The sequence below is a fragment of the Sardina pilchardus genome, chromosome 9, assembly GCF_963854185.1.
Source record: "Sardina pilchardus chromosome 9, fSarPil1.1, whole genome shotgun sequence".
Lineage (NCBI taxonomy): Eukaryota > Metazoa > Chordata > Actinopteri > Clupeiformes > Clupeidae > Sardina > Sardina pilchardus.
Window position 1 is genome coordinate 14,120,494 of NC_085002.1, and position 19,749 is coordinate 14,140,242.

Consider the following 19,749-nt stretch of genomic DNA (forward strand, 5'->3'; position numbering starts at 1 on the left):
TGACCTTTTTAATCACACGTATGGATGAATACTGCTAATGATATTAAATGAAACAATATGCAATATTGTCATGTACCACTGTGTGTACAGATGAATGGGAACACATTATTTAGCGTGATTAATTAAGCACCATTGTTATTTATTGCACAAACCTAATAATATCTTATTCTAACCTAATCAGGCTGAAACCTCCCAAGAAGCTACCAGCCTCCAGGTCCCCAGGAGCCAGTTAGTGATTACCCCAGAAAAGGAAGATTCTGTTTTTACGTCTCTCTCTCTCTCTCTCTCTCTCTCTCTCTCTCTCTCTCTCTCTCTCTCTCTCTCTCTCTCTCTTGTGCTTACATGTACCTCTGGCAGAAAGAGCTTCCTGTTTTTTTGGCAAGCGCTTTTCCTTTGCTCCACAGCCCATGGAGGGCACACACTCTAGATACGAAAAAGGCTGGGAGCTCGCCGCATTTTTTGTGTTTTGTGTGCGTTAAAACTGTAAAAATGTGCCATAATTTAACAGCAGCAACTCCCCTGCTGCCCGTCTCTCTTCTCCCGCTTCCCTACCCTCTCCCTCTCTTCTCTCGTGCGCTCTCGTTTCTCGCTCTGTGTCAACTGAGTCCACTCTTGTTTGTGGCAGGCGTGCTCCTCAGGCAACCTTTGGAATCCTGGCACTGTCTCCTCTTTCTGCTTATCACTCGACTCATTTTCCTGTCCTCGTTGAAGGAAAAAAAACAGATAGAAAAGAAATTCAAGACTTGTATCTGCGCTTTTTTGTGCAAGCACTTCCTGTTGTTGTGAAGGGATGGTGTGGTGTAGGTGTGGGGGATATACTAAGAGCTGGTGTCTCCTAGGTGCCCCCCATGCGTCCTTGTCTTAACCAGACAGAAGCCTCGGGTGTGTGTTCGGTCGCCCCGCCACGCACACAAACGCGTGCATACACACTGTACAGCGCGGTGCATGAACAGCTTGCACACAGTCGCTCTCCACGCTGCAGTGTTTGTCTCCAGGCAGCAGTTCACTCAGGTCGCCCCCCCCCCCCCCCATCTCCGTCTGCGATTCCAGCATTGATTTATGAATTATTCTCGTCCACGTGAACCTTGAGTGTGTCTGGAGGCCTGAGCTTCACCAGCGTCACTTAAGCGCCCTGTCAATCACCCCCGCGGACCTGAAGGCCCCTCTGGGCCCCTGATCCTTCAGCTCATTGAAATCCTGATGCCCCTCTTGGGCGCGCTGTAATGTTTATTAGCCTTCCGTCTAATCGGTCCAGAAGCCCACCTCACCTGTGTGAGTGAGTGTTGTTGTATGTGCGCTGTCATAAAGAAGCTGTAACACTGCAAGCAACCGTATGCCAAGGCGTGTCCTTTATAATTATCTGTTCGTCTAATGATGGTGTTTGTCTGATGTGCGTTCTAATGTTTATGAGGTTTCGGTTTAATAGGTTCTGTACATCACATTTGAGAGTTAGGCTAATCATATTGTCATGAATACACTGTCAACACTGCAGGCAACAGTATTGTAAGGTTCATCTAATGAGTTTGTTTTGTTTGTTTGTTTGTTTGTTTGTTTGTTTTTGTTTCGCTTGGTGGTCCTGTGGATGCAGACATGCCCATATTCGGCCAGTGCCCGGCGCAGGACGACTTCTACCTGGTCATGTGCAGCCACTGCAGTCAGGTGGTGAAGCCCCAGGCCTTTCAAGCACATTACGGTAAGTCCATACGCCGTACGCCGTGCTCCAGGCTCCATACCACTGCACGCCACACCCTGCTCAGGGAGTTCCCACACACAGGTCAGACTACAGCAGGCAGGAATTAAATATCACATGAGGGAATTTAAGGGCGTATTCACACCAGGAAGGTCCGTTAGTTCCCTTGCTTTGGTCCGGACCAAATACACATGTGCTAAGGTTGTTCAACCATTGGCCGGTAAACGTGTAGGCGGGGTAAAGAATAAGGAAGCCAAAGTTAAAGTTGGCCCACGTAAATACTATGGAAACTTTGCGTACTATACTCGTTGTTATCCTAGCAATATAGTTTATACAGTTACAGCTTTGCAGAAGTGCTGGAGCGTCAAGACCGTTTGATGCAACATGAGTTTAACAATATCATGCTCGTAATTTTGCAACGCCGAAGACGTGCAGCAAAACAGCTGAGAAGGAGAGCACTCATGTGTCCAACATGCTACACTAACAGCAGGCATATGGAAGACGGAACAGGTAGGAGATGCAGAATCAAATTATAGTAGCCAAAAAAGCATTAGCCTACTGCTGCGTACAGCTCATAATGCGCGAAAACTATGGGAGCTCGTCAAATCCAAAAAGGTAGATTTCTGCAACTGGGTCGGATCGAGGTCGGGCTGCTTTCACACCATAAAAGAACCGCATCAGGGTTCGATAGGTACCGCTCCGAGACCACCTCCTCATCTGGGTCTCGGGCCGCTTGTCTGGTCCGCACCAGAGTTCGAGTGATTGTATTCACACCAGTCAAAAAGGTCTGAACCAAGCAAGAAACAAACTTGAGTTTGTTTTAATCGAACTAAACAAGGCAGGTGTGAATACGCCCTAAAAAACACATAGGAGACGTAAGACACATACTCTTTCTCTCTCTCACACTCACACACACACACACACACACACACACACAGATGGCTTACCATTTATTTTCTCTACCTCTGCTTACACAACTGTGAGTACAGCGGTGTGTGTGTGTGTGGGGGGGGGGGGGTTGAAAGGGGGGACGGGAGAAGGGAGAAAGCAAGCCTTTGATTTCCACCGCCAGAGTTCTGTTTACAATTCTCGAGTTAATATTTGATGTGCCTCTTTTAGTGGATGGGTCTCTCCGCTCAGGGGTTATTTTAATATATTGTCTTATCGTGTGAGGCTCTCGCCTGCGAGGTGTCACAAGCATGGCGGGCGTCAGCCTGAGAGCCCGTTGCACGTGCACTTAATAGTTTGGCTCTGACCCCGGCACGCAAAATAAGGGTGGGGCTTGATGAATAATGGATTTGAGAACCAAGGGATCATTTGCTATGCAAGTCATTCTTTTTTTAAAAGGAACGTTTCCAGGAAAAAAAGGGAAAGGCACCCAGTGGCTGGCGGTGAATATGTTCGTCTTAAGCAGACGAGCGGGTGACTCTTCTCGGCTGTGAAGTGGTATGAGTTGCCACTCGATGTGGCCTGGACCAGCAGATGCTAATTCCCTGGAGGCTCGCCCCCTCTGTGAGCCAGGCCTGTGTTGTCTGTTCTGGCAGGCCTGCGTGTAGCGGGCCTCTCTCTGCCTGGCGCTGTGACCAGGTTTGCTTGTCGGGATTCCCATAGTACGGCGTGCACCTCTGGCAGTCCTCGCGCAGTGTCCAATACTGCACGCGATGCGAGCGAGTTGTCGGTGACCAAATCGGTATGTTTACTTTGTGTTCAGTTGGAATCGAACGTGACGCCGCGGCACGGCGTAGCGTAGCACGCTGTCCCGAGCAGAACTTTTGTCGGACACCTTGTTTCTGTTGGCTTCTGTAACGCGCGTTGAAATCCTATATCGGACAAGAGAGATGACACAGCGGAAGATTCGGTGTGGACAGAGAACGTTCCAACGCCGCGTGATGCGTCAGTCGCCTCGTACGCTGTTAGGACACGGTGTCCAGTAATCCAGTTGTGTGTGGCTGGATGAGCTCAAAGTCGGAGCCTTCCAGAGTTTAACCACTCTCATAGTTGTCCTGGTAGTCATGCGTCTCGCTTGTTAAACCAGACGACCGGGAAGAAAGCGGAGTCAGACGAGAGGAAGTGGGGGGACACTCCCTCCGTAAATGAGGCACAGGGCTGGATTCCTGCGCCGGTGCGTGGCAGGGGCTGGGCTGGGCTGGGCTGGGCACATCGGGCTTCAGGAGTCCTGGGGAGCTCTGCTGTGTTTTCCACTGTGTTTCTGCTGCGTCTCAGCACTTCACTTCAGCAGGTAGTGAGCAGGGGCCCGCAGTGAAGGTCAGCGCTGCCACCAGCTGTGCCGGCCGGCTTCCACGAGAGAGAGAGAGAGAGAGAGAGAGAGAGAGAAGGGAGGGAGAGAGAGAAAAAGAGAGGGAGAAGCAGCAGCAGCAGCAGAATAAGAGGTGGCGGCAGCGTTGTTGAAGTTGTAGATCAGATTCATGTCCCTCTGAGCTATGATTCTGTGGAATGTGCGATTGACTCATCTAGAAGGCTTTTTTTTTAATGTCTGCTTGACATTGGGAGTACAGTGCAGAGCCTTGTGAATAAAGAATAGCCACTAGAAAGTGATCTCACAGAGGGAAGGAAGAACTGCGCTTTCTTGTCTGTTGACCAACAACAACAATGCTTTGGGGGATACACAGTGAAGTGCTAACATACATTGTACACATACTACTGTGTGTGTTTGTGTGTATGTACAGTATGTGTATGTCTTTTGGTGATAGTAATTTGATTGAGAAAAGCCGAGTTGTTAAAGAAAAGAGAGTTGATTATTCCCACAGCGTGGGCTATCCCTGTCTTATCTAGTCCGTGCCCACAAGAGGGAGACACAATGGCGAGCCCTGGGGGGGTTGATATTGCAAAAGGGCACATGAAATAGATCAATTGCTCAATCACAATACTGCCTCTGTACAGGCTGGCACACTGTTTAATGTGACCACACTAACTGTAAGCCAGGGGCTTTGTGGTTTTTTTCATTCGCTCTTATAGACTGCGAGGAATGTGTGTGTAGTGTAACCTTGGCACCAAGCGCATTGAAAAGTGTATTTCATTCCGTGGATTTCGTTCAGTACTCGTAACCCCACGCGCTGGAGTGTTGATGAGGCCCTCGCTGATTTGCGTCTGAAGTTTGTGCTGTGGGGCCTCTCCGTGTCGCGCGTGGTGTTTGTGGTCCATTACCGCTCCTATCGGCCCTAGAGTGGCGGCCCGAGACACGTGCTGCTTTAGGATGATTGGCGCGCGCTCTCTACTCGCCCGTGACCGCTTTTCAATCACAGAATCCCACTGATTCTCTCCGGCGATTTCGATGAACAGTGTTGCCCATTGAAACCAGACCCCTGGTATCACAGAAGGCCACAAAGGATTGTGAATAAGCCAGGACAATTTCATGCAGCCTGTTGTGTTGGCCTCTGAAAAAGCCTTTCTTCCCAAAAAAACGGCTCTGGTTGCGGAGCCGAGCGGAGACTGTGCCGAGTTGGCATTCATCACGTTTCTAAAGGGTGGGACTTGCATTATGGCGGCAACCAAAAAAAGCCCTCCACAACAGCGAAGGGGAGAGAAAAGATCTATGTTGGGCGGTCTGCGCTTGATGTGTAAGTGACTGTGTGTATAAGTGTGCATTGCATTATTTTCCTGCCCTCTCACCGTCGCTGTGAGGTGAGTCGCTGGGTCGGTGAGTCCGTTGGGGTGGTTTGTGTGTGTACGGCGTAATCTGCCCCGATCTCTGCAAGCGCTTATGCTGAGAGACCAACTTTCTCCCAGAAGGCTCGTCGATGCTGTTGCCATGTAGACCAGCTCTCGCTGCTCTCTTTCTCTCTCTTTCTCTCCCTCTCTCTCTCTCTCTCTCTTTCTCCCTCTCTTTCTCTTTTGCTCTCTCACTCTCTCTCTCTCTCTCTGAGAGACGCGTCCATATGACGTCCACAGGAGGAGAAGAGCGAAATGGTGCTGCAGCTCTAGTGCCCGGCGGTGGGAGCAGCATGGTGGGAATTGTTGCCGGCTGCCTCTGAATGTGTTTTATTCATTCATTTATGAACACGAGGAACAAAAGACTACACCCTCCCGCCCTCCCCTCTCCCCTCTCCCCTCTCCCTCCCCTCCCCTCTCCCGCCACGCGGCGCCTCACAAACACACCACCACCACCACCACCACCGCCTCCTCCTCCCGGTTGCCTGGGCTTTAGCTGGACTGCGTTCTGGTGTTTGTGGGAATTTTCGGAGAGTTGGTGGAGGGCGGCCGGGGGGGTGGAAGTGACTCTTCGGTGGCCAGGCCCGCGTGAAATGAACACCCTCCCAGTCCGCCTTCACTGGCCGAGCGACGAGCGACTGCGGCCGTGCCAAAACGGCAGCTAACGCAGTCTAGTCTGCCGCGGCGCAATTAATGTTGCGTTTGCTCTGACAGATATTTGGCACGGCCCAGTCTCCACCACCACCACCACCGCCCCATTGATCCTCTGATAACACGGTACTCTAGTGCAAACATGTCGACCCGCAATTAGCCCAGAGGAGACTCCCGTCCCAGAGAGCGGCTGTCGTCTCGGATTGCCCCGTGGCACGCTGCGCTGGGCAGAGGGTTAGAGGGGGTGGCGTGGCTGCGCGGCGGTCCGGCCAGGGTCCTTTTGTTGGTCGGGGGCTTGGGCGACGTAAACTGTTTGGGGCTCACTTCCCTGGCACACTGCCCAGGCTCTCTCTCTCTCTCTCTCTCTCTCTCTCTCTTTCTCTCCCTCTCTCCCTCTCTCCCTCTCTCCCTCTCTCTCTCTCTCTCTCTCTCTCTCCCTCCCTCCTGGAGGTGGTCTGGGCTTCGCCAGCGACTTCGCGCCGTCCAGTGTTTCTGTCTTTCCTCGTTGGACGATGGTGTCCGGGAGGCGGCAGGGAGGGTAGTGCAAGCGCGTCAGCCAGGGGGAGTTTTGGGGGGGGTGGGTGGGTGTGGGGGGGGGTGGGTGGGTGTGGGGGGGGGAGGTCAGAGTTATCGAGGAGGTAGTTTAAGGGCTGCGTAGCTGACGTAGGCATGATACGTCAGGCTGATCGCTTTACTAGTTCAGCCCAGTTGGAACAGAAGTGAGGTTGTGTGTGTGTGTGTGTGTATGTGTGTGTGTGTGTGTGTGTGTGTGGAGAGAGAGCGCAGGCTCGGGGAGCAACAGTGGAGCAGGAAGGAGCGGAGCGGTGATTGGGCGGGTTGAAGCACGGCAGCGGGGGTTGGTGGACTGGTTGTCGGGTGGGGGCACGACACTGAAGCACAAACAGATACACACACACACACACACACACACACACACACACACACGCCCGCTCGCCCGAGATGAGCCCAGCCGCTGGACGGCAGCCCAGAGCCGCATGGAGTTAGCAGACGGTTGGTGGAGTCGGAGTGTGTGTGTGTGTGGGAGTCAGAGTGTGTGTGTGTGTGTGTGTGTGTGTGTGTGCGCGCACCGACGGGACGTGACGTGCCAGCCAGCGGCGGACGAAGCCGACGCTGGTGTTTGTCCTCACATGCTCAGTGTGCCATCAGTCGGCTGGTCCTCTCTTTCCTCCCTCGCTTTATCTCCCAGTCAGTCCCCAATGCAAACGCTAATGATATGCCCCCTCTCTCTCTCTCTCTCTCTCTCTCTCTCTCTCTCTCTCTCTCTCTCTCTCTCTCTCTCTCTCTCTCATCAGACTCAGACACACACACACACGCACACACACACACACTCTCACACACTCTCACTAGCTCGCTTGCTCTGTCTCCCAATCAGTCCCCAATGTAGTAATGATATGCTGTTGATGTTCATTCTATCTCTCTGTCTCTCGCACTGACACTCACACACTCTCTCTCTCTCTCAACCACACACACACACTCACACTCACACACACACACACACACACACTTTCACTCTCACTTTCCCTCTCGCTCTCTCTGTGTCCTCATTCCTCCCTGCATTTGGCTCTGACCGACAGGGACTGTGTTGAGGTTTTTTTTTTTTTTTTTGCCTTCCTCTGGACTCTTACATCAGCAGTTAGTTAATGCGTCGGCTGCAGGTTTCGTGTCAGATTCTGCCAGAGCATAGTGAGAGTGTGCTGTGCACTCTGAATGGCACCGTGCTGAATGATGTGTGTGTGCAGCTTGGGCGGAGTGTGTGGACAAGATGTGTTAGCATGTGAAGGCCTTCGCTGGCACACACTTAGTTGCCTTACGTTGCAGATTCCGCCCTCTCTCTTTTTGTTGTGGCATTCAAGGGATTTTTGTCCTCAGAATCAACTCTGTCCTACAATGTGATCCATAGGATATATAGGTTTGTCGTGGTTAGCTGCTGTACCTGGTTGTTCCCCGCTGCTCTGTAGCGTAGGAAGGACAACCTCTCCGCCCTTTTTGATCATCCTCTACCCTCGTTTTTCCCCGTGCTCCATTTCTTTCTCTTCTCGCCTTCTCAGACTGATATGTATGGCTTTGGTTTTACACAGTCTACCTGGAGGGTATGTTGAGGGTTATTTATTAGTAATTGATACTATTATATTCTTAGTTTATATTAGCCTCATATATTAGCCTAGCTGCCATTGGGGCTGATCTTTTTTTTTTTTTTTTTTTTTTCATGATTTTTAAATGGTTTAGAATAATTTTGTATGCCTTCTCGTTTGTTTGGTTTAGAATGGAAGTGTTTTTTTTCTCTTTCTAACTCTCTTTCTGCGATGCACCCTCTGTTTTCATCATTAATTGTGTCCCTCGCTACGTGTTACCAAAATACTGCAGTAATGATTCATGGTACGAGAGGATTAACCTGATCGTTGACTTTTTGGGGATAAGTCTTCCCAATTGTCTGTACTTGCAGCTGCGGCTTAATATGAGTGACTCATGTAGGACTGTTAGCTGTCTAAAGTTAAGCTCTAACGGGCAATTCAAAACGCCAGTGGAGTGAGAGACTGGATGCGCAGCTCTTCTGTTTGGGTAACTGAACGGAGCTCGGTTTTTTTTGATCCGCTGTTGCCATGGTCTGATCCGTTTGACCTTTTGACCCGTGTGTTGCAGAGAGAAGACACAGCTCGTCCAGCAAGCCCTCCTCGTCGCTGGCGCCCTCGGCCGCCTACGCCATGTCCACGCCGCCGCACAGGAGTCGGGGCAGCGGAGGAGGGGGCGTCAGCGGCGGCGTCGCCGGGCGCTCGTCTGTGGGCAACAGCACGTCGTCGTCCTCCTCGTCCTCTTCCTCCAACTCCAAAACGAACAAATCAGCCAAAGAGTTTTCCGGTCACGGGAGACCCCCGTTCTTCCCCAAGGTGCAAGACAAAATGTGAGTATGGCCAATCCTGACCTACGAGGTGGGGTGGACCCAACCCTCTCATCTCCCACATCTCAGTCTCTTAGCCTATTTTTGCACCCCAGAAGAGAGCAAGGTCTATCTGCCATCCTCAAAAGGGCAAGGCTGAGCACTCCTGATTGGCACAGACTGGAAAGAGTAGGAGTGATAGTTTACATCAAAGGTGGAGTCCTTACAAGTCGATTAAATGTATTAATATTGTGTATTAGGTTTCAAATGCTTCTCAATATTGACACACTTTTACTGCTACTTTTGGTCATTTAAATTCGTCCGTCAAGTCTCAGAGGCACAATATGGAGTAGTGCTGTATTCTGTTTTAATAGAACAGATAAATCATAAAGTAATGAAACTACAAACGAGATCAGCAAGGATCTGATCATTGATCAAAACTCAGCAGCCCGTAAAATGATTTATCACAGTCCAAATTGCTACTAAATTTCTACTTGTTGTGGGATTTTCATTTTCTTTGATATATATCATGTTTGCCTACATAAAAGTGTCTTGAAAAGTCTTCAATTGAACTTGGTGAAATCTATGTTAATTTGAATGACGATGGGGAGCAATGGATTAGATCAACTGGTGTTTTTATTTTGTGTTCTTTGTGTTCGTCTTCCTTCTTTGGGTGGGCTTTGTGATCTCTATCTGGTCTCTCCTCGGCAGCCTGACCCCTGCCGCTGTCAAAGTGGATAAGGTGGACTCCTGGAAGGTGAAGGTGGAGCCCTCTGCCAAGATGGGCCACGCACCCGCCTCCTCGTCCTCCACTGTGAGCTCCCCCATGAAGCCAGGCCTTAGCTGCCCGTCCATACCAAAGCCTCCCATGCTCGCTCCCGGGCAGATCCCCAACGGGAAGGGACACCTCTCCTTGCCGGACAAGAAGCAGGCTAACAACAGTGCCAGTAGCAAGCGACCGCAGTACAAGAGGCCCCTGCAAGGTGAGGGTCTTGTCTTGCTGCCGCCAGGAAGACGAGAATTGGTGGTGACCCGTGTAGTGTTTCTAAATTTGGTGGCTGATTTGTTCAGTAACCCATGGGCCATGAGTGTCAGTTCTTGTTCATAACACCATGGCGACAAAACTGGTGACCTTACACCTTACAAATGGATCTAGCCAAAAGGTCAGCGCTCTGTACGCTGCAACAAGGACTACAGTATATAGTGATTTCAGTTGACAGGCATTGGGTAGAACACAAAAGATTTTAGAAGAAGACACAACCATGTGGTATTAATGGTGTGAGATGTTTTGATATGCAAACGTAATACTCTTGTTGGAGAATTGTCTCTTACCTGCTTGCCGCTGTGATGCTCGTCCACTGCAGAGCGCGAGTTCAACCCAGACATCCACTGTGGGGTCGTGGACCTGCCTGCCAGGAAGCCATGCACAAGATCCTTAACATGCAAGGTAAGCGCTCCTTTATCCTCACCCATGTCAGCAGTCAGCTCTGGTCATTTTCATTTGCAGAAGACCTCTTCTCACATTCTATCAGCTATAAATCCAGGGTATGATCTGGAGTAAATATGCAGTCTATGATGGCAAAAACGCTAACATTTGAATCGTAGCTGTAGGACTCGATAGCCCTGTTTACATGGACACTTCTATTCCGATTAGAAACGGAAAAACAGCTCGGAATAAAAAACGTCATATAAACACCTCAATCGGAATGAAAATCCTGATCCGATCAGAATTGTAATCAGAATAGAAGAGGTGGTGTAGTCCGTTCCTATTCCAAATGAGCACCCATGTATACGGTCATTCGGATTGACTGCTATATCTTCCCAATGAAAAGTAGCAAACAACGGCTATTCCAATCAAAGATTCTCGGAATAGTTTAATCGGAATGACAAAAAAACTGTCCAAGTGAACGTGGCTACTGAAAGACAAATCCTAAAAACAAGCTTCCAGGTTTACCTCCTCTTGTCTGCTTTTGCCATAACCATGTCTCTCTCTCTCTCGTCCTGTGTATGTGTGTGTGTGTGTGTGTGTGTGTGTGTGTGTGTGTGTCCGTCCGTCCATCCGTGTCCATATCCATCTCTATGTCCATCTCTCCGCAGACACATTCCTTAAGCCAGAGGAGGGCTGTGCCGGGCCGGGGGAAGCGCTTTGACACGCTGCTGGCCGAGCACAAGAGCAACGCCAGGGAGAAGGAGCTCCAGCACAGGTCCGACCTCCCCCTGCAAACCCCCCCTCTCAGGGACCCTCATCCTCCCCCCTCCTCCCGCCTTTTACAAGACCCCCCCAACGGCATCGCCGATGCCACCAAGCCTTCGCTCCTTAGCAAACCCAAACCTCACAATCCTGGTCTTCCACGGTGAGTCACCCTGGCCCTTGCCCTCCTCTCCCTGGTCCCCCCCCCCCCCCTCTTTGCCTCCCTCCTCCCAGTCAAAAGCCTCCACTGCCGGGCATCGTGTGGCGAGTGGCTACAGCTGCCTGGTGTGGTGTCCATGTTCTCATTAGTGAGGATTCCTCTCTGACACTCAAATGTGAGATGCCTTTAAAAAAAAAAAAAAAAAAACTAGGTTGCTGTTGAAACATTCCTAGGCTTTAATAATCCTTTGCTGTTTGTTTGTAAACACAGTATGTGTAAATATGTATGACAAGCTGACCTGGCTTATTAGACAATAAATAAATAAATGCAATAAAGACAGCTGGCAGTAATCAAATAGGATTGAGAGTGTCATGATGGACGGTTGCGTTTAGCCAGAAGGTTGTGATGGAGTACCGAAGTGTGATGTTCCGTTCCCATGAGGGCAGTGTCACTGGATCTAAACAAGCTTTCGAGGTGGCTTAAGTAATAAGTAGCATTGAATGTAGACATGTGGCATCATTTCTAGCTAATTAATTGCTAATAAACGTGACTTGCCTGCTAGGCAGCAGCTTAGCCACATAACACGGATTCCCTGGCAGGTGTTGTAGAAAGGAACTAATTTCAAGTGGATATTTCACGTCTCATCAAAGATTGGCGGCTGTTAAGAGTGACGTTTTTTGCCTCAAAAGTAAAGCCAAGACACGTCCGTGAATTTTAGGATTTTAACCACATGCTGCGAAGTTACTTTTACGGAAGGAAACCTATGCTAAAATAAAACTTGAATTTGATTGTGTTGGTAGTATGTTGTAGTATGTGATTCCTACATTGTGAAAACATATGCAAATGTCTTGGAGACGTTGTAAAATTATGGAAAAACATTTAGAAAGAAAAATGAAAACTACTATGTTTAGATTGATTTGTCTAGATCCAGTGAAATTGCTGCTTTGCCAACGCTACGTCATGGCTTTGGTGACTCTATAGTGGTAGCAGCCCTTGCATATGATGTGGTTTCGTTGTTGTTCCCGCCAGACTGAACAGCAGTAACGCTCACAGCGGGGGCTCGGTCCAGGGGGACCTCGGCTCAGTCCACGAACCGCCCCACCACCCGGCGGCCGCCACCGACGGCCAGAATCGCCTGTCCAGCGACGAGGGCGAGGCAGAGGAGCGAGAGGACGCCCAGGACAAGCTGGACTGCCACTATTCAGGTTACCACCCGCGGCCGGCAGCTGTAAGTACCCCCATGGCCCCCCGAGCCTGGCCATCTGGTCAGCGCCCCACCCCGGTCCATTTGCCGTCCACCGTGGTTTCTTCTTCACTGGTTACCCTACCAGACCCAGAAGCGCATAACTTAAAAGTGTGTTGCTAGTTGAACCCCAAACGACAGTGATTTATGTGAGTTATTATGCATTCAAGGCTTTATGCTGAGCGTGGCGTTTATAACAGTTTAGTGAGAGGCTCCCTGTGGTACCAGCTTAAGAAGAGGGTTTCTGCGCTGCTCCGATACAGCCAACATCAGTGCTAACACACTGGCGATCCCTGCTGAGAGAATAATCACGGTGTGAAGAAACGGCCTCTCTAACTCTCTCTCACTCTCTCTGGCTGCTTGAGTACTTGTGGTTGTTGCTAAGGCGGCTGAACGAGGCGTGACGCTGCCTTCCGCTGTGTGTTTCTCCCCGTAGTACTGCACCTTTGGGAGCCGCCTCTACGGGAGGAGCTGTCACTCGTTCGACCGACGCTGGGACCGAGTGCGCTGTGCGTTCAACGTGATGATGGACAAGCACGTCAACTCTCAGATGTGGAAGTGAGTCGACAGTTTTTCACTCTCGTTCACACGTGTTTTGCTTCGCCCCCCCACCCCCCACACTTCTTTTTCTCCCTCTTACCTTCTCTCTAAATCTGGTACAGTGCATCTTTTCTCTTTAAAGTGATTAATATTTTCTGTACATGGTCTCTGTAAGAAATAAACTAAACTAAACAACACAAAACTAAATGTGATAAGTCATGAGTTGACTCCAAACGAAAAGTGTTCGAATAACTGTCCGATTCCCTTCCAGGAAAATCCCGCTAGCGTTGGAGAACTCGTCGGCCCACAGGACAAGCACAAACTCCCTCTCCTCCTCCTCCTCCTCCTCCTCAGCGTCCGCCGCCCCCCGCAGCGTCTCCCCGTCGCATTCGGGCTTCCGCAGCCCCTCCCCCGCCCCGCCGGCTCCGCCTCCACCGGCCTACGGCCAGTCGCACGACAGTGGCAGCAGCAGCGGCAAGCCTGCCCTCTCCTACGGGACGACCTTAAACGCCCGCAGCGCCACGGCCGGCGCCCAGGGCTCGGCCGCCGAGCACCCCGCCTACGGCACGCAGTCCCGACAAGTGTCTTCGTCGCCCCAGATGCCTTCGCCCCACCACCCGTCGCCGGCCTCGGGCCGGTCCCTCAAGCAGCCTCGGACCAGCGGCAGCGGCAAGTCCTCCTTCAGGCCCAAGGAGTCGCCGTCTGCCGGCCTGGCCCACTCCACCAACACCAACACCAACACCAACACCGCCTCCTCCACCACCAACAGCAGCAGCAGCAGCAGCGGCGGCAGCATCAGTCTGGGGAAGAAGCGGAAGAACAGCTCCCTGCTTATGTCCTACACCACCACCGAGGCCAACCCTTCCTCCTCCTCCTCGTCCTCTTCCTCGTCGCCCTTCAAGAGGAACTGCGTGGTGGGCTCGTCGGGCAGCTCCGGGAGCTCCTTTCACGCCTCGCCTGCCTCCTCCAACCCTTCCTCCACCACCACCACCTCCTCCTCCTCCTCCTCGCACACCGGTGTCTACACTGTAGGGCTGAACTGCACCCCGGGCCGCACGAGCGGGCTGAGCCTGAGGCACGAGCCGTCGGCCCGCGGGCCGCCCTCCGCCAGCCCGGCCGAGTCCATCAAGCGCATGAGCGTGGTGATGAACAGCAGCGACTCCACGCTCTCCCTCGGGCCCTTCGTCCACCAGGGCGGCGACGGTGGCGGCGGGGGGCAACAGCAGCAGCAGCACGGCACGTTCGGCCACCCCGACGCCCGCCTGGAGGGTAAGAAGCGCAAGGGCTCCCCAGCCACTGGCCCCATCAACAGCAGCTCAGGAGGGCTAAGTGGAGGCCAGGGCCCGGGAAGGCCCAAGGTGACCAAGTCTCCATCGGTCAACAACATCCACAGCAAGCATGCGCGCACCATACCCGGCACACCAGGCCTCTCCAACAACTCCCTCATACATCAGGTATGTTGCAGCACCAGTGAGTCGTCCAAATAGATAGCCAAGTACACCGAACAAAATTATAAACGCAACACTTTTGTTTTTGGCCCCACTTATCATGAGCTGAACTCAAAGATCTAAGAGTTTCTCTCAAATGTTGTTCACAAATCTGTGTAAATCTGTGTTAGTGAGTGCTTCTCCTTTTGCCGAGATAATCCATCCACCTCACAGGTGTGGCGTATCAAGATGCTGATTACACGGCATAATTGCACAGGTGTGTGCCTAAGGCTTGCCACAATAAAAGGCCACTCTCAAATGTGCAGTTCCATCACACAATACAATCCCACAGATGTTGCAAGTTTCGAGGGAGCGTGCAATTGGCATGCTGACTGTAGGGATGTCCACCAAAGCTGTTACCCGTGAAATGAATGTTCATTTCTCTACCATTAGTTGTCTCTAAAGGCGTTTTAGTGAAATTGGCAGTACATCCAACCTGCTTCACAACCGCGGACCATGTGCAACCACATCAGCCCAGCACCTCCACATCCAGCACCTTCACCTCCAAGATCGTCTTGAGACCAGCCACGCAGACAGCTGCTGCAACAATCATTTTGCACTGTCAGAAACCGTCTCGTGGACGCTCATATGCATGTTCGTCATCCTCATCGGGGTCTCCATCTGACTGCAGTTTGTCGTGGTAATTGACTTCACATTTTATGGCGCCTGGCACTTTGGAGAGGGGTTCCCTTCACGGATGAATCCCAGTTTTCACTGTACAGGGCTGATGGCAGACGTTGTGTGGGTGAGCGGTTTGCTGATGTCAACGTGGTGGATCGAGTGGCCATGGTGGCAGTGGAGTTATGGTATGGGCAGCTTGTGTTGTGGACAACGAACACAGGTGCATTGTATTGATGGCATTTTGAATGCACAGAGACACCGACAAGATCCTGAGACCCGTTGTTGTGCCATTCATCCACGACTATCACATGCAGCATGATAATGCACGGCCCCGTGTTGCAAGGATCTACACGGACGCTGAAAACATCCCAGTTCTTGCATGGCCAGCATACTCTCCGGACATGTCACCCATTGAGCATGTTTGGGATGCTGTGGATCAGTGTATACAACTGATACGGTCGTATACACTGACTACCCCCCCCCCCCCCCCCCCCATATAGTGAAACTGCACATTTTAGATTGGTCTTTTATTGTGGCCAGCCTAAGACACACCTGTGCAATAATCATGCTGTGTAATCAGCATCTTGATATGCCACCCCTGTAAAATGTATGGATTATCTCGGCAAAGGAGAGGTGCTCACTAACAGAGATTTAGACAGATTTGTGGACAATATTTGAGAGAAATAGGCCTTTTGTGTATATAGTCTTAGATCTTTGATTCAGATCTGATGATAAATGGGGCCAAAAAAGGTGTTTTGTTCAGTGTAGGTAGCTTGTATCTGTACATGATTTGTAGTGTCTACCTGTATGTGACCTTACCTGTAGCTGTACCCCAGATATGTTTTTCTTTGAAAAGGGACATGTTGTTCTTGCTGACTAGGGCATACGTGGGAGCTCGCTGTTAATGTTTACTGGTACAGCGACTGATCCTGCCTTGTGCTTTTCTCACAGCCAAAGGCACGTCCCTGACATTGGTGACCAGGGCTGGACTGTGTGTGACGGCGAGACGGAACTAGAGGACGAGGCCTTTCTGATGCGCTACTCTCGGCTTCCCATGATCCTCAGGGGTTGAACAACTTCTTGGACGGTCCGGTGACATCATGGGTAAAGGTCCTCTTAAAGCCATGTGGGTTTTGCTCTGCAAAGACTGTGGGGGCCAAAGTGGAGAGCGATTGTGGGGGAGACAATGGGGTAGGGAGGGGGGGATGGCAGGGATTCCAGCACGCCTCACCACTAGGGGGCGAAAGTGAGCTGCTCTGGTGGCGCTGGAGAAGGAGAAGGAGAATGGGGAAGTGCCCCTGACTGTGGCCTGGTGCTTAGTGACAGTGGTGTGGGAAAAGGGCTGGTACCACGCACTCTAGGCCATCACCGCGTCCTCGCAGTAACAGGGAGCAACTGGAGAGCCAGCACGGCAACGCGATTTCTTTTCCCCCACCACCTGTCTCTTCCATTTGTGCGTGTTTCGCATGTGTGAATGTGTCCGTGTGCGTGCGTCTGTCGATGTTTATGTGAAAGCCTGGGTTATGTCAGGTTAGATTCTGCTGGACTACTGGAAAAAAAAAAAGGTCTGAAAATCCACAACAGATGTTTTAAGAGTGATGTGTTTGAGCCATCGGGAGTTCCAACACTAAAAACACAGTCAAATGCTGTAGTGATGCGTTTTTTATTTTTTCACTGAAAATGAAAACAATGGACAAATACAGTTTAGTTGAAGGTGTGATGAGAAGTTGCAAACCAATTCCCAAATTACCTACACTGAAGACGTATGCAAACATTTAGTCTTAATGTTTCCTTAAAACATTCACAGAAAAAATATATATATTTCAGGAAAAAAAAAACAAGTTACAGAATTATCATGCATGCCACTGTCGATGCAGAGTTACTACACATCACAATCAAAGTACCAAATCACATTTGGTAAACAGACTGTGAAACGGGTCTTAAGTTATCTGATAAAATGGTGTGTTTCCGTTTTTGAGGGTACAGAATACAGGTTGGGGTACACGTGGCAGATGCAAGAAAAAAACATTTTTGAACCATGATGAAGCCAATTTAAAAAAATATATATATATCAAAAGTATTAGCCTAGTTAACCTGCTGTTCTAAGAAAGCACATACTTTGGGGGAAAGAATCACCAGTACAGTTAACCAAATCACAGTCACTACTACCAACATTATAAAAACACTTGACATGATTAGAACTCTGTAGATTCAACACTAGGTGATGTACGTCTCATGTCCGAAGCTTGAACTGCAGACTTGGAGTGCACAAAGCAACGGCTTACTGTACGACCAGCCTTCTTGCTTAGTGAAACAAAGTACTAACATTAATCCTCGCAAAACGTGGTTTCTTTGAGTTCAACTGGAGAACGTTTGATTTTGTGGTTTTGTTAAAAGTCTTCGCATTTTATCATTGTTGTCTCCTATGACTTTTGTAGCAGCATAATTTCAATGTCTGTTGCATGTGTAGGTCATACGATCAGTGTTTACAGCCTTTCACTGTAAAATGCTGAAAGACAAAAAGGTCCTACGTATTCATACTTTCATCTACCAGCTGAGAATGCACAGAACACTGATGATGTCCCAGTAATACAATACGGTTCCGACTGGTTCTGACTTGTATAAAAGATAGTGGGCAAATGATGACTTTATCAAGGACCCTAAGTGTTGCTTTTTCTTTGTATACTCACTCATTCTTGTATACTCACTCAAGGACACCGTGTTTGGGACGCAGGTGTGGCTTTTTTAAATTTTTATTTTTATCCACAACACTCTAATAATGTGCTCTGTCAAACTTACCGCCATAACCTACCCAAAGATGACCGCATATCTGGTACCTTCATCATGTCTAAAATGCAACTTCCCCCAGCAGTCTTATCTCCAGTATTGTAACATTTGGCACTTACACATAAGCTGCTTTGGCTAATCATCCAATGTTTTCACTCTGAGAAAGTTAAGTCTTCTAGAAATGTAGGAACAACACCACCAGGTCCTCCCCATGGAGTAATGTGATGGCAATAGTTTTTCGCGTTTGTTTGGGACATTAGAATTTCCAAGTTGAGATTTGGTTTTGTTGGTTTGTTTTGCATACATCAAGGTCATGTATTGTGTGTTAGACACAGCGTCTCGCTGCGACTCCTGTCCATGTCAACTCCAGTGATGTCAAATCACCAGACCTAGCAGAAGAAGCGGAGCGTTTTCTATCTTTCTTTAGCTTCTTTCGTACATAAGTTTAAAAAAAAGAAAAAAAAAAGTATTGAAGTATCCCTATTTCAGAATACATATTTTGTTAAAACAAACAAAAAAAAACAGAATTGTACATATTGAGATGTATTTTTGCACAGGCATTTTCTTACAATTTTTTGGTACAATTGAGATCATTATTATTTATTTAGTAAAAAAGGATAACTTTTAAGATTATTTGAAGTGGTTCACTGCCAAGCCAATAATGCAATATGCCTCTTAACTAGCAACCAGAGCATAAGTCACACATACTGGGATCTTTTAAGATGAGTTTTACCACTGTAGCGGGAGTCTCAATCACTTGATGCATCGTTCGTTGTATTTTCAAAAAGGTCTCAAGTTTTCACTTGTGGTATTATTGCCTCCTAATCAATCAAGACAAAGTTAGAATGTGAATATGACGGCCTGTGATACTGTATGCGAGGCTACCTATGTCTTTGTCATCCCCCTCACCCCACCTACCCCCACCTGTGTGTCAAAGATGTCATAAATCATAGCATCATTATCTTTGTGCATGGCAACACACTCAACAGAGGCTGAAGGATGAAAGCAATCCTTCAACAGCAAGGTAGATGAACTTGCACACTTTGCATCAATCGTTGCCAAACCTTAATCCGAAAAAACACTGCTTTTAATTGAAATTAAATTGCCGCTTTGTCTTTTTTTTTTTTATGAAGAAAAAGAAAGTGCCTGAATTAGTTTCCTTTTGACTGTTTCGAGGGCAGAGAGTATTGTTCAGTATTTCTTTTTCTTTACATTACTTGAATGTTATGAAATGGTTTAGGAGCTTGCTTGATGAACCTGCCTACCAGTCCTACATGTGAAACCTTTTTTTTTTTTTTTTAATCCAGGGTTGTCAGGTGAGAGGAATAGTTATATTTTCACAGAAACCCAGAATTTCAAGGTTTTAAGTCGGATTATTTGCTCTTAACCCTTTTTAATGTTTTTGTTTACCTTCCAATTCCAACTCAACTGACACTGTTTCTGTGTATGAAACTTTGTGAGGATGATGTTTGACTCAGCACCGTAGACTTGGAATGTGAATGAGACCGGACAGCTTGCTTATGGGGTTATGGTTCCACATAGAAACTCATGTAAAAGTGTGTATATTTGATTTCTTTTTTTTGTATACATAATCAAAAATCATTTGATCAGCTGGACTTTTGTGTGTTGGCTGCTATGTAATTCATGAACAAACATAGTAGGTTAGACTTACTATTTAAAGTAAAGATTGTATAGTCTATTTGTTTTGTAACAGGTTTCTGTAAATAAAAAATAATTTATACAGTTATTTATACAAACAAAATGTTTCATGTACTTATTGGATGTTTGGGCTTTACCGAGCTGCATTAACCCGA

The 19,749-nt window shown here is 48.9% G+C and overlaps 1 protein-coding gene across 3 annotated transcripts in view; it reads left to right on the top strand.

The window, feature by feature from the left end:
- The window catches only part of LOC134092795 (ataxin-7), a 26,064-nt gene extending 9,739 nt beyond the window's left edge, over window positions 1–16,325 (top strand). For 2 of the 3 annotated variants that reach the window (XM_062545874.1, XM_062545875.1), the window contains 9 exons: window positions 1,589–1,693; window positions 8,672–8,930; window positions 9,618–9,889; window positions 10,271–10,353; window positions 11,004–11,260; window positions 12,287–12,485; window positions 12,937–13,058; window positions 13,312–14,494; window positions 16,100–16,325. In XM_062545874.1, coding sequence (XP_062401858.1) covers window positions 1,589–1,693; window positions 8,672–8,930; window positions 9,618–9,889; window positions 10,271–10,353; window positions 11,004–11,260; window positions 12,287–12,485; window positions 12,937–13,058; window positions 13,312–14,494; window positions 16,100–16,117 — 2,498 coding nt within the window. In that variant the 3' untranslated portion in view covers window positions 16,118–16,325. Of the gene's footprint in view, window positions 1–1,588; window positions 1,694–5,182; window positions 5,269–8,671; window positions 8,931–9,617; window positions 9,890–10,270; window positions 10,354–11,003; window positions 11,261–12,286; window positions 12,486–12,936; window positions 13,059–13,311; window positions 14,495–16,099 lie in introns of those variants that run through there. The other variant, XM_062545876.1, reaches the window with a different exon arrangement.
- Window positions 16,326–19,749: the final 3,424 nt, after the last annotated feature.